This window comes from Glycine soja, chromosome 5 (assembly GCF_004193775.1).
Source record: "Glycine soja cultivar W05 chromosome 5, ASM419377v2, whole genome shotgun sequence".
Taxonomy (NCBI): domain Eukaryota; kingdom Viridiplantae; phylum Streptophyta; class Magnoliopsida; order Fabales; family Fabaceae; genus Glycine; species Glycine soja.
In genome coordinates this window covers 5,148,466-5,164,822 of record NC_041006.1, presented here as the reverse complement: position 1 = coordinate 5,164,822, position 16,357 = coordinate 5,148,466, and the positions used below count along the sequence as shown (strand labels likewise).

At 31.3% G+C, this 16,357-nt stretch overlaps 1 protein-coding gene across 1 annotated transcript; it reads right to left on the bottom strand.

The window, feature by feature from the left end:
• Nucleotides 1-351: 351 nt before the first annotated feature.
• LOC114412140 (adenine phosphoribosyltransferase 4-like) lies at nucleotides 352-6,326 on the bottom strand. Its single transcript, XM_028375931.1, has 6 exons — nucleotides 6,046-6,326; nucleotides 5,506-5,616; nucleotides 2,343-2,435; nucleotides 2,076-2,225; nucleotides 1,473-1,531; nucleotides 352-797 (listed from the first exon to the last, which is right to left on the bottom strand). The coding sequence occupies exons 1-6, from the start codon at nucleotides 6,125-6,127 to the stop codon at nucleotides 732-734; spliced, it is 561 nt and encodes a 186-aa protein (XP_028231732.1). The 5' UTR covers nucleotides 6,128-6,326; the 3' UTR covers nucleotides 352-731.
• Between the last annotated feature and the right edge of the window lie 10,031 nt (nucleotides 6,327-16,357).

The window sequence follows — 16,357 nt, the reverse complement described above, 5'->3', positions numbered from 1 at the left end:
TATCATTATTTTATAAATTTGGTTCTCTGTTAATTTGATTTCTCAGTATTTTAGTGGTACAATTTTAGTATATCATTAATTTAACATTCAATATTTAATGAAAATACTAGTGTGATATTTTATTATATTGTCATTCTAACCTATTTATACTTTCTTGATACTCTACTATATATTATCATGTTAGCATTTTTATTAAATATAAGTTGACGATTAAATCAGAATTGCACACATGAAATAATAGAAGATCAAATTTATTAAAAACAAATATTGAGACCAAATTTACAAACTAACGACAGTAAAAGGACTAATATACAATTAATTATTACTTTTATAAAGTTTAGAACTAGCAAGTGAAGGACACCAAACCACTATACTCCAAATCCAACAATGCAAATTCCATATTTTAATTTTGATCTTTGATCTTGGAAATCTACTGTAGTCAAAGTAATGGTTTTATTTGAAATAGAAGGGTGGGTAAGCAAAGAGAGGATACACCAAAGGGGTCATACAGAGTCATTAATTTTATGTGTAATTGTTCCTAGTTCCAATTACAATCATATTGCCCCAAAAAGCATTTTTTCCACATCAAAATCTTGGGGCAAAGCCATTCATTGAGTCTCAATAGGGAAAGTCTTTCTATTTCATTAATCGTTAAAAAGGAGGAAGCAGAGGATTTCCATATAGGAAAGTACCCACTTGGTGGTGACGCATTCCCCCATCTACATCTTCATCTATTCACAGCACTCAAAACATTCCACTAACACATGCAAGGGCTTCCCGTTCAACCGTTCACGGCCCTGTCACATTATTATTCACAAAAATCACTATCACCACTTCGTAGCTTAAATAAACCACAATTAACCCATAGTACATACAAAACTAGTCGATAAAATAATCATTTCAAGGAATGCAAACTAAAATCAGAACAAGGAGTTGCTCCCGTGATAGAACAATTTGATAAATAAAATGCCCTCTTAGGACAAAGAAAAGTCAGATTAAAAAAATCAAATCAAATGACCATAGAAATAATAAATAAAAAAAGTGTCGCTTCTGTCAGCAACACTAAGTAAAATAAATAAATTCTTCTATGCTTAAAATCTAAAACAACTGTATTATCCATAAAAATAAAAAATTTACAACAATCTGTAATCCATACTTTTTTTTATATAAAAATAACATAATTGCTAAGTAAAACACATGTTTTTCAGTTTCAGGTCTAAAAAAAAAAGAAAAAACAAAACAAAAAGCCCCGACAAGACATGCAAGGAAAAAAATTAAAATTGAACCTTCCTCTACCAATGGTCGTTCACATTCATTAAGAACTCTTGTAAATAACGAAACAAATATTCAAAGATGCCACACTGTTTATTTCATTCCAAAGTTGAAAATAGGCTTGGAGCTAAGAGAAATAGTGCTAAATGAAAAAAAGAAAAAAATTTAAAAATATTGAAAGAAATCCAGACTAAACATACCTTTAATTCTGGCAATTCAATTACACATCCGCACTCCACTACCTCTGCTCCCACTCGCTCTGAAAGGCAACAAATAAATAAAAACATAATCAAATCTCAATATGACATTAACAGACAAAAAACAGGATATCAAAACAAAGGAATATTAGTTGACTTGCAAAAATTAAAGTGGCATATAAAGGGCAAAATGCGTTTATTAGCTTAATTAAAAGAGACACTTTATTGTGGAGCAGGAGGACCCCCTTCACGTTGATTCATAAATCATATTCAATAAATAAAACATTACTACTGATTACTAATTTACGAAAATTATATTTGTTTATGGTTGGTTAGAATGCAAAATGCAGTTTACCTGAACAATCTCAGGCTAAGCTACCCTTGAATAGAACAATTAAGTAACCCTAACAGAGAACCAGAACAATGGCATACTGTTATATAACCTATTAGAAGTGGATTGAGCCTAACTCAACCTATAAAGTATAAACTAGCTGTCTAGCTCAAGGGGAGCGTTTGCTCAAGCCTTAAAAGGAGTACATTGCATATCCCTTGCTGATCTAAACATAACCATTCTCAATTTATATTAGAATTTGTACAAGTACTTACCTAGTAAGTCCATAGCTGCACAGAGTGTTCCTCCAGTTGCAATCAAATCATCAACAACTAAAGCACGCTCACCAGGTTCAACAGCTCCAACATGCATCTCAAGACAGTCTCTTCCATATTCCAGAATATACTCTTGAGAAATAACTTTGCCTGCCACCAAAGCAACCTTTTGTTAACAGGAACTGAGAGAACAAGCACTTGTGTCAATAATAATACGTGACATAATTTATGATTTCATGTTTCTATAAATTAAGAATCACAACAAACCAGGCAATTTTTTCGGTTTCCTCAATGGTACAAACTTTGCTCCTATTGCCAGTGCAATGGGAGAACCAAAAATGAAACCCCGAGCTTCAATTCCTACAAAACAGAGAAGGAATTCATTTTAACTTTTTTAAGAACACTAGATTGTGGACAAATATTATGTGCTATAGCAGGTGACTCTGAGAAACTGCCAATTTCTATCAGAGCTACTATCAATTAATTAAACATATGACCAAAAGGATCCAATGATTATTCTTATATATATTTTTTAATAATTGCTTCATAGAAAGTTCTGTTGACCAATGTCCGCTCATGACATTGTAGAATGATACAACATGTAACAAGTTTTGCTTTCAATCTGATGGCATCATGGCACAAATATTTGAACTTTCCTTTTACCAAAACTTGTTGTATCATTCTACATTGCTTTCAACAGCAAAATAGGGAACTCACCAAAAGTAGTCAACGCAAAACCTACATTGCCATTAAGATGCATTAAGTAGATGTGAAAATGAGAATGATGGAGGATCCGGAAAAGGAAAGAAAATTAGAAATGACCATGACACCAAACAATGTTGGCATTAAATACTGTCGGTGTGTCAAGTAGTGTCACTCATTAACAACTCAAAAGGTAACACTAAGGTATACCAAACCTCAAGTCGCTAAAAAAAGGACCTATTAGTTATTCAAAATGGTGATAGAAACATTAGATTCTTATTATAGATCACAAGTAGCAATCATGTTTAAGCCTAATAAGATTATTATAAACAAAAAAAATTTCTTCAAGTATTTAACACAATTACATATACGATTTATATATCTGAGATTACAGATTAAACAGTAAAACCTCACACTAGTTGATCCACATATTTAATAATTAATGATTGTGTTTTACTAACAAGCAATTCCAACAACCAGGCCACAAAATCAGTGTGTGGCTAAAATGTCAATCGGTAATATGTACTACAAATTATCATACATAAAAGAGAAATCCTGCATAGACTAATTGAACAAAAGCTTTCCAGATGGTCTCACAAAAGTAAAATGACGGCAAAAATTCACATAAACAAAGACCAAAATGGACACACATAAAGACAAAAAAAAAAAAAAAAAGTCTACCCAATTCGGTGATGTGCTTCATTTTCTAATCAGAAATATAAATCAGTGAAATGGGTACGAGTACGAAAAAGTATGTTGCATAGACATGGATACGAGTACTAAACATGACAATCTTAAAAAATTAAAGGTACGAATATACTAATATAATTTTTAAAACATCAATTTTGTAAGATAACATATATAAAATAAAATATCCGTAAGTTCATGTAAAAATATTTATAACAATAGAAAATAATAAACTCATATCTCACAGGTAAAGGTAAATGAATTTGATTGAACAGGAAAACAAAAACCAACAAAAAAATTGAAAGAAAAAGAGAAAGCTTCCTAATTTTAACTTAATAGCTGTCTTATTTTTTAGAGAAAAATGATACACAAGACGAACCTAATCTACCCCAAGCCAATCCTTAATCCTAAGCTCCGTATCCATTTATTTATTAAAATTTTTTTTTGATAAGTACCTAGACATACACAACATGTACCTTATACCTGGTTAAAGCGCAAATGAAGTGCCCATGTTTTCCGGGGCATGCAGTGCATCAACATCAGAAGTATTTTATTTTATTTTTTCCTAAACATCTAAAGTATTTCACTAATCACTACACATGAAATCTGCACATAAAATACAAATTTCGAGCACATCATCAGCCAATGTTGGACCCAAAATAAATTTTTTTAAAAAAGTAAAAGCCGAAACAGAATTATATGTAGACAATTTTTGTTTTCTTTTAAAAAGGCAAACTGCTATAGAACTACTGATAGTTCGTCATTTTCAGGTGCTAGTGACATCCGAATTTTATCAAGATTTAAGAATTCGGCACCCAAGTTGACCCAACAGTGACACGGAAAACCCACCCACAAATATAATGGAGCCGAACAAAAAGGGCCCAATCGAAACTCGCATCATGTGGTTTGTGGGTTAGGGGTGTGTAAAAATTAATTTGATAAAAAAATTGAACAGCACTGGTTTGGAAATGTTTTAACCGGTCATTTCAGCATCTGAAGGAAGATGAGTACTTTTTCGGGAAATAAGTTTCACGTTGGGTTTTATATGTTCAACTAGTTAAATTGATTTAGAAACTAATTCAAAATCAAATTGATTTTAAAAAAATAATTCTAAACTGAATTAATTTTTAATCAGTTTTAAATTGATTTTAAGAATCAGATCAAATTTAAATTGGTTTTTAAACTAATTTTTGAAAAAAAAATTTAAATAAAAATCAACTCAATTAAAACAATTTGATTAACCAGATTGATTTTATAAAATAGTATATTTATTTTTTTAAGAAAAAAATCAATTTAGTTTAGATTCTGATTCATTCCATTCGAATCCATTTTTTTTTTCACACCCCTAATATGGGTCCACTTCCCTCAAGTTGGAAAATTTTCACCAATGGTTATCCATGCAAATTGGATCCAAGCACATGTTCACGAGGAAAGAAGGTGACCCAATAAAACTTGAGAAATTGAAAAAAAAGAAAGAAAATGTTATCTAGGGTGTTAAGGATATTAAAATAAAAATATTTTTATTAACAAATAAAAAATTATATTATTTATAATTTTTTTAAATAAAAAAATTACCTAATAAATATTTTTCTCCTACGTTAAGATATTAATTAGCAAGATTCAAAAAGAAAATAATATTAAAAAAAAGACTCATTTCATTCATTGAGATTTCAGAAAGCAATCAATGGCACTCCCACTAACCAAAACTCGTAGTCAAACCAAAAATCACTTTCAAAACCCACAGTCACTTCCATTCCACAATGTGTCCCTTAAATGCATTCAAAAAGACAGCCAGAAACTAATGTTACGTCATACTATAGACTATAGAGCATCTGCATATTCTGGCTATCTTTCTCATAAGTGTGGACCCCACCACTTATAAACTGACCTGAGTGATAACTCAGCTCATAACTCCAGTCCTGGGGCCTTTTTTATTTTTCTATTAAAAAAAAAATTTCACATCAAGTGTTCATATAATCATATTTAGGTTTCACAACTTTTTTTTCTTACCCCAAAAGATCAACGTTTTTCTATTTTTTACCTGCAACAACAGAAATGTTTTTGCCTTTGTATCGCTCAACGAACAAATCTATGGTGTCCTTAAAGACCCTGGGATCAAGCAACAGAGTAGTAATGTCTTGGAACATAATACCTGTCATTGCAACAAAACAATTAGCATGCCAAGCAAACTCAAAAATAGACAAAAAAAAAAAAAACACCACGAAGAAATCTGATATGACCCTTTTCCTAGATGATAAGAAAGTTGAGAAATTTACAAAACAAAAACTGTAACAAAAAAGAAAAGAAAAAAAAATCAAAGTCCCATGTGCTCAACAAAGCTTCTTAAATCTTACGCTAACAACAAAGAGAAAAATAAACCATAGAATTGCGAAAAAAAAAGTATTATCTTTCTGGTGTTATAAGTTCCAACCAGTATGTGTAATCTAAACTATGAACAAAAAAGGTAATACTCTTACAACCTTTCTCAAGTTGAACAGGTTGAGAAACACAAAAACGAAACCAAGAAAGAGGACAAAGTGGATGAGAAAAAATAAGAAGGGAAGAAAGCACAGTAACAAACCAGGTTTGGGGAAATTAGGGACAACACGAATCTTAGTTTTGATGCCATGAAGACGGGGATCCTCGTCTCTGTAAGCCGACATTGTGTGTATGATTGGTGACACAGAAATTGCAAATGAAAGAAAAAGAGTGGTTGGTTTTTTTCTTCTCTCTACAAAACTAGAATTGAGTTAAGTATGAAGGCAAAGCAGTAGTAGTAACAAATAAGAACAAGGGAAGTTTATCCACAGGGGTATTTATAGAGTGTGTGTGAGAGAACTAGCCAAGAAGGGATGGGTTGAAACGTCAAAGAGATTAAATTATTTTATAGGAAGGAGTAGGAAAATCATTATCATTTCCCTACTTTTCTTCCTCTCATTTGTATACCACCTTATTTTCTTTTTGTTCACAATTGTTTATGTTTTGTTGATTGACAATACCTATCTTTCTTTTCTTTTTCTCTTATATCATTTTTTACATTTATTATTTTATCTCTTTATCTTTTTTATTTCCTTTTTCTATTTCTATGCTCTTTTCACCCAATTTCACTCCCAAAACAATAAGAAAAATAATCAAAAGTAAAGAAACTGAGAAAGTAGAAAATTTTGTAATGTTGAAAACTAAGTAAAAATATATTTGTAATTATACCTAACTTATTTTATAATTTTAAAATTTATAAAATAATTATGTAAAAAATTTCTTATTTTACAGACAAGAAAATGCTATAAAAACTATTTACAAATATTTTTATTTGTATATTTGTTTTTACACATTATCTATATAAATCATTTAAGTAATATTAAAGTTTAAATAATTTACATAAGGAAAATGCTAAATAATTGACATAAGAAATGAAAATAAAATTCATATAAACTTAAATATTCTTAGATTTAATTTCTATAAAACAATTTAATTATTATCTTATGAAAATTAAATATATTCTCAAAATTGAGTTATTAATGATAACTATTTTGGATTCACTTGTTTAGTTATCGTAAAAATATTATGCTATATGTTACGAAACAAATTTGCACGAAATACATGAATTGTTTGTTTACTTTTTTAAAATAAAAATAAAATGAAAATATGTAAAACTATCAGAATATAATTTTTCCTTAAAAAAATGAATATTTGCTAAAAACAATTTGTTAGGTAGGGTCTCCACCACACCATTTCATTGTGATTACAACTCATATATATAGCCACCACTGTAGTATGTTCACCATCTCCCATGGTGCAGAGTTTAATTGTGATGATAACTGATAAGGGATGGGATTTGGGACAAGGTTGAAGGCACAATGCGATAGTTTACTGTGGTTCATATGAGGGCAAATGTGAAAAACATGGAACAACAATACAGTTTGATGATACCAACATGATTCAAGTTCGATTGGTTGCAGCAGGAAGAGGTTGGAGGCACGGGAAGGGGAATAGATTATAGAAGAGAGAGAAAGGGAGAAAAACATTCAATCTTCTTGTGCCAAATCAGTAGTCAACTCATTCGTGTGTTTTGCACAAAATTAAGTTCGTACTATTTAACATTTTTCAAAATATTATGCAGAATGTTGACATTGATGTATGTTGCGCGAATTATTTGTATAACGTACTTGGTACGTGGTTTCATAATCGACTCTTTGAATTTTAAATTGTTAGATATATTTAAACCCTTATTAGTTATGATATACTTAAGGAACCTCTTATTGCATTTTCTTTTACTTAAGCCACTAAAAGAAGAAAGATGAAAGCAAATAAAAGTTTTTGCATAAAATGTAGAAACAAACGCCAAAAGGTAAACAAAGAAAAAAGAAGAAAAAAAGTGGCATTGCATGATTGATAGTTATTGGGATTATGGTGAGCCTGTCCATTAAGGAGACGAAGAAAAATAATTAGTCATAATCAAACTTGCAATTGTTTATGACAAGCTTATGGTTAAATCAAATCAAAATCTAGTTTTGTGTCCACAGAAGGACGAGAGATCATGGCATAACCATACCTAGACATAATTAAGCTATCCTTGAGTGGAGGATGACAGTCAAAAGGTTGACCTACTACATAGCACAGACAATCACTGACACTTGACAAAATGCATCATAATCTGACATGTCAGAGGCAAAGTGATGTTGCAGCATGAAAATATGGTGACAAGATAGGGGGACACCAACGAAATGTGGTGATCAACCTTATCACACACAGAGACAAGACAGGTACTACACCAATGAATGATGACCCCTAACACCCTAAAGAGGGAGGCGACCACCCTCGGCTGCCAAGGAGCACCCACTATAAATAGAGGGAAGAGTGTGACTCTTTCCCTCAAGTTCACATTAAGGCAATAATTTACAAGAGACTCCTATTAAGTCTCACTAATTTAGGAGCTATTTTTGTAGACAATGACATGAATCAAATCAAATTAAGAATTACTTTTGTAATTGGAGGATCAGTAGAGGTGCACATCTTGTGCTTCAATTCTGCCAATTTTCATTAATAAAATTTTATTGTCTTAAAAAATGGTATAAATTGACCAAAGAGGGATTGAAGTACTTTTTTCTAACTTTCATCCTTCACAAGAATCTATGAACATTTCATTCAAATATTCCATTCTAGAAAACCAGTATTAAAAAACAAGCATGCTTTTTCTCTTTCTTTTTGTATTCATCCAACTTTTAAATTGTGTGTTTCAGGTGTTAAAGTAGATGTCATAAATAATTTAAGTTTCTGACAATTTTCTCCAAACACATGGGGACTTAAATACGAGTACAATATCAAAGACCGAACATTTATTTCAAGAAGTCCAGCTGCAAAATGCTTACATAAAAATAATTTAAACCTCTCTGAAATTTGATAGCAATAGTAGAAAGAAAACAGAACAAAAAGATCCTTTACCGGATATGGCATGTCATTGAAGGCAGGGAAAGGTAGAAGGAATCTGACCTCTACCAACCCCCTAATCGAAGGATTTAGGCAATATGGTCCCTTCTCTACCCATGAGTCCGCTTTCACATATCATATGTAATTATCTACTGGGGAGAGATACCTTCGAGAATTTTGGACATTTATCTAACATTTCACTCACTCAACACAATTGGTTAACTTGTCTATAAATAGGTTTAGCTAGATTGTACATGTGTGAGTATTTAAGGGTGACTTCTACCTTACATCGTTCAAGATCTAAAACATATGGATGCACCAGCTTTTACTGTCATTGATTACGAACCATTTATGCTTAATTAGAAATTTAAATATCCCTCGATCACTTCTATCAGCTGAGATAAAGATGTATCCATGACCTTAAAACCTTAATAAGGAAGGTAGCATGTTAGACAGCAGATATTTGAGTTTACTTGTTGGTGTATTAATATTTCATACGTGTGTACAACATTGACAGGACTTTGGTATGCTCTTATGTTAGTCCAAAATTGCACGATTTCAAAGTATTGTAGGAAAATAGTACGGAAAATGCATGTTGGGGAGAAAATAGATAGATATTGACAGATATTTATTATGAAGAAATAATTAATTAGTCACCTGAAATGAAATTAATTATTAAAATCAAATATCAGTATAAATATGATTAGTAGGAGTTCTTTTACAAAAATTCTAATCTAAAATCTAATATTATTTGTAGCAACTTTTTTTTTGGTACAAAACCTTTTTTTTGTGTGTACATATTTGTAGCAACAATCGAATGCAAGTACCTAATTTGTGAATTTGGTAAGTAGAGTTAGAAAGAAAAAAAAAAAGGAACTGTATTTCTGGTACATAAGTGTCGCTTTCTGAAATTTAGGGTAAATATTTTGTGGTCAGCAATATATATACTTATAACAGCATCTTACATGTACATATAACTAAATTACGTGCCTCAATCAAGTTTGTTCAACTGAAATTATTGTTTTAATTAGAGCTATTCACGTAAATATATATATATATATATATATATATATATATATATATATATATATATATATATATATATATATATATATATATATATATATATATATATATATATATATATATATAAAAGAGACATATCAATTTTTAAATTATTATTTTTTTTTAAAAAACTATTAAAATAGAAAGATGAGATTAAAAATATTCACTTAAAGCCATGAGTGATATTATGATGGTGATGGGAATGGCAATGATACTAACTGTGAGAATTATAATAATTGTGAGGATGATGAAAATGATACTAATGGTGGTAGAAGTAATAATAATGATAAAGATGATGATGGTAAGACAATAATACTAATGGTGACAATAGTGAACATTGAAAAATTGATGGTGATAATGACGATAGTTATAATAATAATGGAACTGATAGTGTGTTAGTGGTGGTGATAATGGTTATTACCACAATCATAGTCATTGTTGCAATCACCTCACCATCACTACGATGTTTGTCACTATTATTGTTCATACAACCACCGAGCGTGGTGGTGGGTTTAAATGGATCCTTTAATCTTAGTCTTTTGTTTTAATTTAAGAGTTGAAATTAATCATTTTCATTTTTATATAAGATTTTCATAAGATATTTTTTTTTGTTGATCGTGATATTGATATGAAGTAATCTCGTTGGAAGTAATGATTAATATTTTTCTCCCAACACATTATATTCTATATTCAAGACTAGAATTTGAATCTTAAACTATTTGATTAAGTGATACAAATCATTTTCACTTGTAAGAATCGTTATTGGTTTATGCTATATATCTTTTGTGTGTGCATTATAATGAATTATATTTGTTTATTTTAATGTTTCTATATATTGATTGTAATGTCTTCGTTGGTTCAATGTTTTTTGAATTGACCATAGTGTATTATATATCAAGTAAGTTGTATGTTTCAATATTTAAATTTAAAAAAAGAACATATTTTCCAGATCTATTATTACTATAACTAACCTAAAAAAATTATTTTCTATATAACAATTGTGACTTGAACCAATCTAGTTTTTAGATTGACTCTTTCTGGAATTGATTAGTTCTAGTCACAACCAATTTAGATGCACACTTTTTGTGTTGATTGATTCTATATACACTCTTGAAACAAATTTTATTATTATAGTTATTGAATATTTAAGTATTATTGAATGAGTATGTGCACCAATTTTGCTATGGTTTAGTATACTTTTGGAAAGTATTTTAAAAATGGGGAAAAGTATGGGATGTCTTAATAGCACAAAGGGAAAACAAATGTGGACAGAGGTATGGGTTTTTAAAGCTCAAAGGGGTGTAGTATCCAGCAACGTTGGAAAAACAATGGGATCAGATCTATATAGGAACTGTGAAGCTACATGTCAACATACCTAAGTTTGGGAGGAGGAACATAACAGACGAGAAGGCAAAGGAGATGAGGAGGAGCGAGAGGGAAAATAGTAGAACTAAAGAAAGAGATAAGGATGTGGAAGGAAGTCCAGAGTCCAGACTTCAAAATAGAGGTGTCTAACATGAAGTGGCTGAACAACCGTATGATTTGAGAGTTTAAAAATCAAGCACAGATACAAAATTTTATTAATACAAATTAAGAATATGAAAGTTACATAATTTGTATGAGATCGTCTACAAAGGTGAGACAACTTGTTCATATATATATATATATATATAAATGGACAACTCACCTATATCGCACATTAGGAAACACATTAACCATTGTTTCATGAAGTCCCTGCCAATAAGAAAAAACAATAAAGTAATCATTACAAAATTAAATGAAGTAAAAACAATTAAAAGTGAACATCACTGAACTAACCTTTTGCATATCAGACATAATGGTAACAGAGTCATCTTTCACTCAGACACAGATTCCAATGCTTCTTTTAGTAATGTCAAAAATACCTCCATGAGTCTTTATTCTTGATCTCAAACACTACAACCGCAATAGGGAACATCCCTTTGTTTGCATCTAGTAAAACAACAACAGAAAGTAAGATACCTCCAAAAGTATCTTTTAAGTGGGATTCATGAATACCAAACTATAGCCTACACCTTCTTACAAAGCCTTTTTTCATTGCATCCATGCAGATAAAAATCCTCTTAAATTAGGGATTCTTAGACACCCTAGGTTTCACACAGTTTGACTATACTTCCTTTATTGCTATGTCTAACAACAACTGCCTATGGTGGCAAATCATTGTATGATACAACATGTATATCATTATTTGTTTCAAGCACCTTTCTCTTAGCCCGATACAATTACATATCATTTGAGGGCACAAGTCCATATTTTTCAAGTAAGACTTGTAACATCTCATTTTTCGTAAAATAAATTAAAAATGGTTTTATTTAAAAATAAATAGAGTTTTAGAAAAATAATGAGGTTTATGTAATTAAATAAATAAGGAAAAATAATTTTATTAATTAAAATAATATTTTATTTATTCATTTGATAGGGAGCAAAATAAAGTTCATTTTTATAAAAATAATATATATATATATATATATAATAAATAATAGGCTCAGAATACCCTAACTATAAATAGAGACATATTAGGTCAGTTTTTACAATTATGATATGTTTATATGCTCTCTCTTCCTCCTAAATTCGTTTTCCCTTCTTCCTATCCTAAAACCCTCTTTTTTTTTTCCTACATACACCCAAACCTGTTTCAATAAAACTATGATCTCAAACTCGTTAACCGTTGGATCGTCCTAAAATTTGAACACCACCTTTGGCACTCATTTCCACACATTCCCACTGTCGGGATTTATGAAATTCCACTTGGATGGAGACAATGAAATTGAGGTTCCAATCTTTTTTCCTTCTCTCTAATGCTTGAAAATCCAAGCAGAGCAACCAGAGGAAAAGCTTGAGGAATCTTAGGGAACCATTAGAGACACTGTTATTATTGTAGGAATACACATGTGAGCCCACTTAGAGGTAAAAGATGAATTTATCGCAATTAGGATTAGAGTGAATATGTGCAAGGATCCTTAAAGGATCAAATTGGGATTAATTTTGGGGTGTTTTTATGCGTTTTAATTTTGCTTGTACAATGATAACTACAAGTTATTCATGTTTAATGGGTCAATTGATGCCCTGATGCGAATTGGATGATTTAATTGAGTGTTTGACTTTGAATGTTAGAAACCTAGAAATTTGGGAATTCTTAATTCTTACATGTTTTCTTGAAATTGATTGAGGAGTCTTGTTCCCCATGATGTTATCACATGTTCTATGCTATTCATTTTGAATTTGGGTGTGTTTTGAGGTTTGAGTTGTGTCTCTTTTGCTTCACGAAATGAATGTTTTTTGTGAAGCATGTTCGTGCTTGATGATAACACGTTCGTGCTTAGTGAAAATAAGTTGTTTTAAGCCTGTGTTATTTTACTGGCAACGTGAGTTAACTTGTAGCATAAAAATGACTAAGAAAATTATATAATTAGGTTTTGTGGTACTCATAAAAGTCGTAGTCCTGAATGTTAGCTAACAAATGTCGTTTGGTTCACCCAATTCGGAGTTGTATAGCCCCTTAGAGAGTCAAATTACTGAGCAAAGGTTGAGCTGTCAGTATTAAGCAATGATCCAATTTTTACCTTAGGCTTAGACATAGTTAATAGTCAAAACACTTTTTGTGATAAACATGAGAGTTTTAGATAATTGTCTTAGCTCTCAAACAAGATATGCATGAACTTAATATGATTAGTACATCGCATGTATTTGTAATTTTACTCTACAAAGGTCGTAGTAACTTAGGAGGAAATGTAAGGATATACCTTTTACTATACATGTATGAATGGTTGTTATTAATTGAATGAATAAGTTAATGATTATATGCCTTAATTAAATGTTGGAAGACTATTATTTTATGATGTGTGTGTGTGTGATGTATGAGAACTAATAATGTGTTAGTGAGAAGGCGTGATAAGACATGTGTTGTGGACAAGTGTGGGATTAGTACGTTCTTTAAGGTGATTATACATGTTATTGTGAAGTGTAAAGTGATGGCATTGAGTTGTGAGCTATAAATTGTACAATCACACAACTATAAGACCCTTTAAGGGAGACGAGTTAATGCGTGACTAGTATTGTGATGGGATCCATTGTGGGAACTCGACGAGTTGAATTACTTTGAGGCACGACGAGTTAAAATGATTTTCAAAACAATTGAGTAGTTGTGTGTATCGCATAGTTCAAACTCCAGTGACACATATATGATTTTAAATGTCTATTTTAATGAGATGATTAGTCATATGAACATAACATATTAATATTATTAGTGTGTGATATGTATATGATGCATGAGGCGTGATAACATAATGTTTTGGGATTATGAAAATGTGATGAACTGGGTGTGAGTGACAAGTTGAGTATGTCTTAAATTGTGAGATCACACATGTATTGAGATGTTATGTGCATTGAGTTGTGAGTTATGAATTGTAGAATCACATGACTATAAGACCTTTTAAGGGCGATGAGTATTGTGATAGGAACCACTGCAGGAACTCGAGAAGTTAAATCACTTTGAGGCGTGGCGAGTTAAAATTATTTTGAGAACAATTGAGGAGTTGTGTGTTTTGTATAGTTCATAGATAGAGTTTGCGTGTTAAAATGTTTTCCATGTTGGACCTGAATCAAGAGGAAAAGGCCCTAACAAACTCCTTGGAGTCTAGGCCTTGGGGGTAAATACACCCGATTTGAGTACTCATTTAATTTTATGTCGATCCCACATGGTTGAAACATTAACGCAAAACAATGTGACCCTGACTGATCTCCCTATGATTTTACCTAGTGAAAGTGATCTGACTTACTAGTGTATGGTCTATCTTGTCATGTATTCCTAGACACCCAACGAGATTTTTCATTGACATGGTACCACATTACATATAGGATTGAGTCTTAGTATATTTGTTGCATAACGTCTGTGTAATGATCATTGTGACTTGTTACGTGATGTTGGGTAATGAATTGTGTGAGTATGAGATGTTTTCTTGTACTTGAGATGTGTTGTTCTGAACACGTGATTAATGTGAAGGTGTGGAATGTAATTTTGTGATGAAATCCTTGGGACAAGTGATGTTACGCAATGAGTGGTAAAATTATGTGAATTGTGCTAAATTGAGCTTGTTATACTTATATTATGTTATATGTGTGTGTGTGTGTGTGCACTTTCATTTATCTCTACCTGTTTAGGAATGTGATAACTCACTCCCTGTGTGTTGTTTATGTGTGGATCCTGTGATGATCTCGAACCTTGTGTTCGTAGGAGCAGATGGTTAGGTGGATGACTTTAAAGAATCTCATGCTAGAAGATGTTGAGACACAACACTTTGATAGGATGTGACATTGGGGCATATGTTTTTATATTATTTGCATAATGTTCTGAACATGTTATTTTATGTTGTTCTGCTGCTTACCTTGTTTTCGTTTTGTAAAAAAAGTTGAACAACCTTGTTTTGGGTCGGAGATGTTTTCATACCCTTATCTGATAAGTTTTTAATTTGATGATTAACGTGGATGTGAACCTTTTATCCATGTGAACTCTTTTATGCTTAGAAAATAAAATCTCTTTTATGTAATTATGCATTTTTTTATATAAATATGTATATCGGGGTATAGGGTATCATAAGACTTGCCTCATTGTAAGGTAGCTAATATTCGGATCAACAACTAACAAACTTGGAAGCTTCTTAGCAATCCAAGTTGAGTTTGCATCATAGTTCTTTGTTGTTCTAATGCATGTGTGCCTACCTTCATAGGACTTTATCTGATAAGTTTCTTTGTCTACAACTGGAGATGCATGGATCCTCCATATGTAGTCATCAGCCTTACACTTAACAATCACCCTACATTTTTCATTTGTCATCATTGTCCAAGTCAAATTGTTTCCTATGCAATTTGTTCTCCTTATAAATTTCTTCCATGTTTGAATTTGAATGCACAACTCCAGCTCCATTGGCATCCACTGATTCATCAAAGTCACTTAAGACATCCCCATCTATTGACTCTACATGTTCATCAAAGGAACTATACTCACTGTCAGATGAAGATCATTCACTCAACCCCTCATAAGTCACATCTTCATCACTTACATACACTTCATCAACCTACATTGGGAAATTTCCATTACTACCCAGATTGCTCATTTATACCCTTATTGATAGGTTCATTGACAACAGGTGTAGCCAGTTGAGGTTCATGCCAAAGCTCTTCTTTATTTCTTGTTACATATAAATGAATATGATGACAATTTTCATTCTCAGCAAACTTTGATACCACATCCTTATCTTCATTCAAGTCGATAGTTACCATTACGACATCAAAACCACATGATAAAAGAATGACAAGAAGGCAAACCAAAATCTTCTACAAATGAGTTGATGTCATTTATTGCA

Excerpts from the sequence above, each read along its gene's own strand:
- LOC114412140 (XM_028375931.1), bottom strand. The coding sequence starts at position 6,127 with ATGTCGGCTTACAGAGACGAGGATCCCCGTCTTCATGGCATCAAAACT. Across the intron at positions 5,617-6,045 it reads CCCTAATTTCCCCAAACCTG|GTATTATGTTCCAAGACATT; the intron begins GTTTGTTACTGT and ends TTGCAATGACAG. Across the intron at positions 2,226-2,342 it reads GAAACCGAAAAAATTGCCTG|GCAAAGTTATTTCTCAAGAG; the intron begins GTTTGTTGTGAT and ends CTTTGGTGGCAG.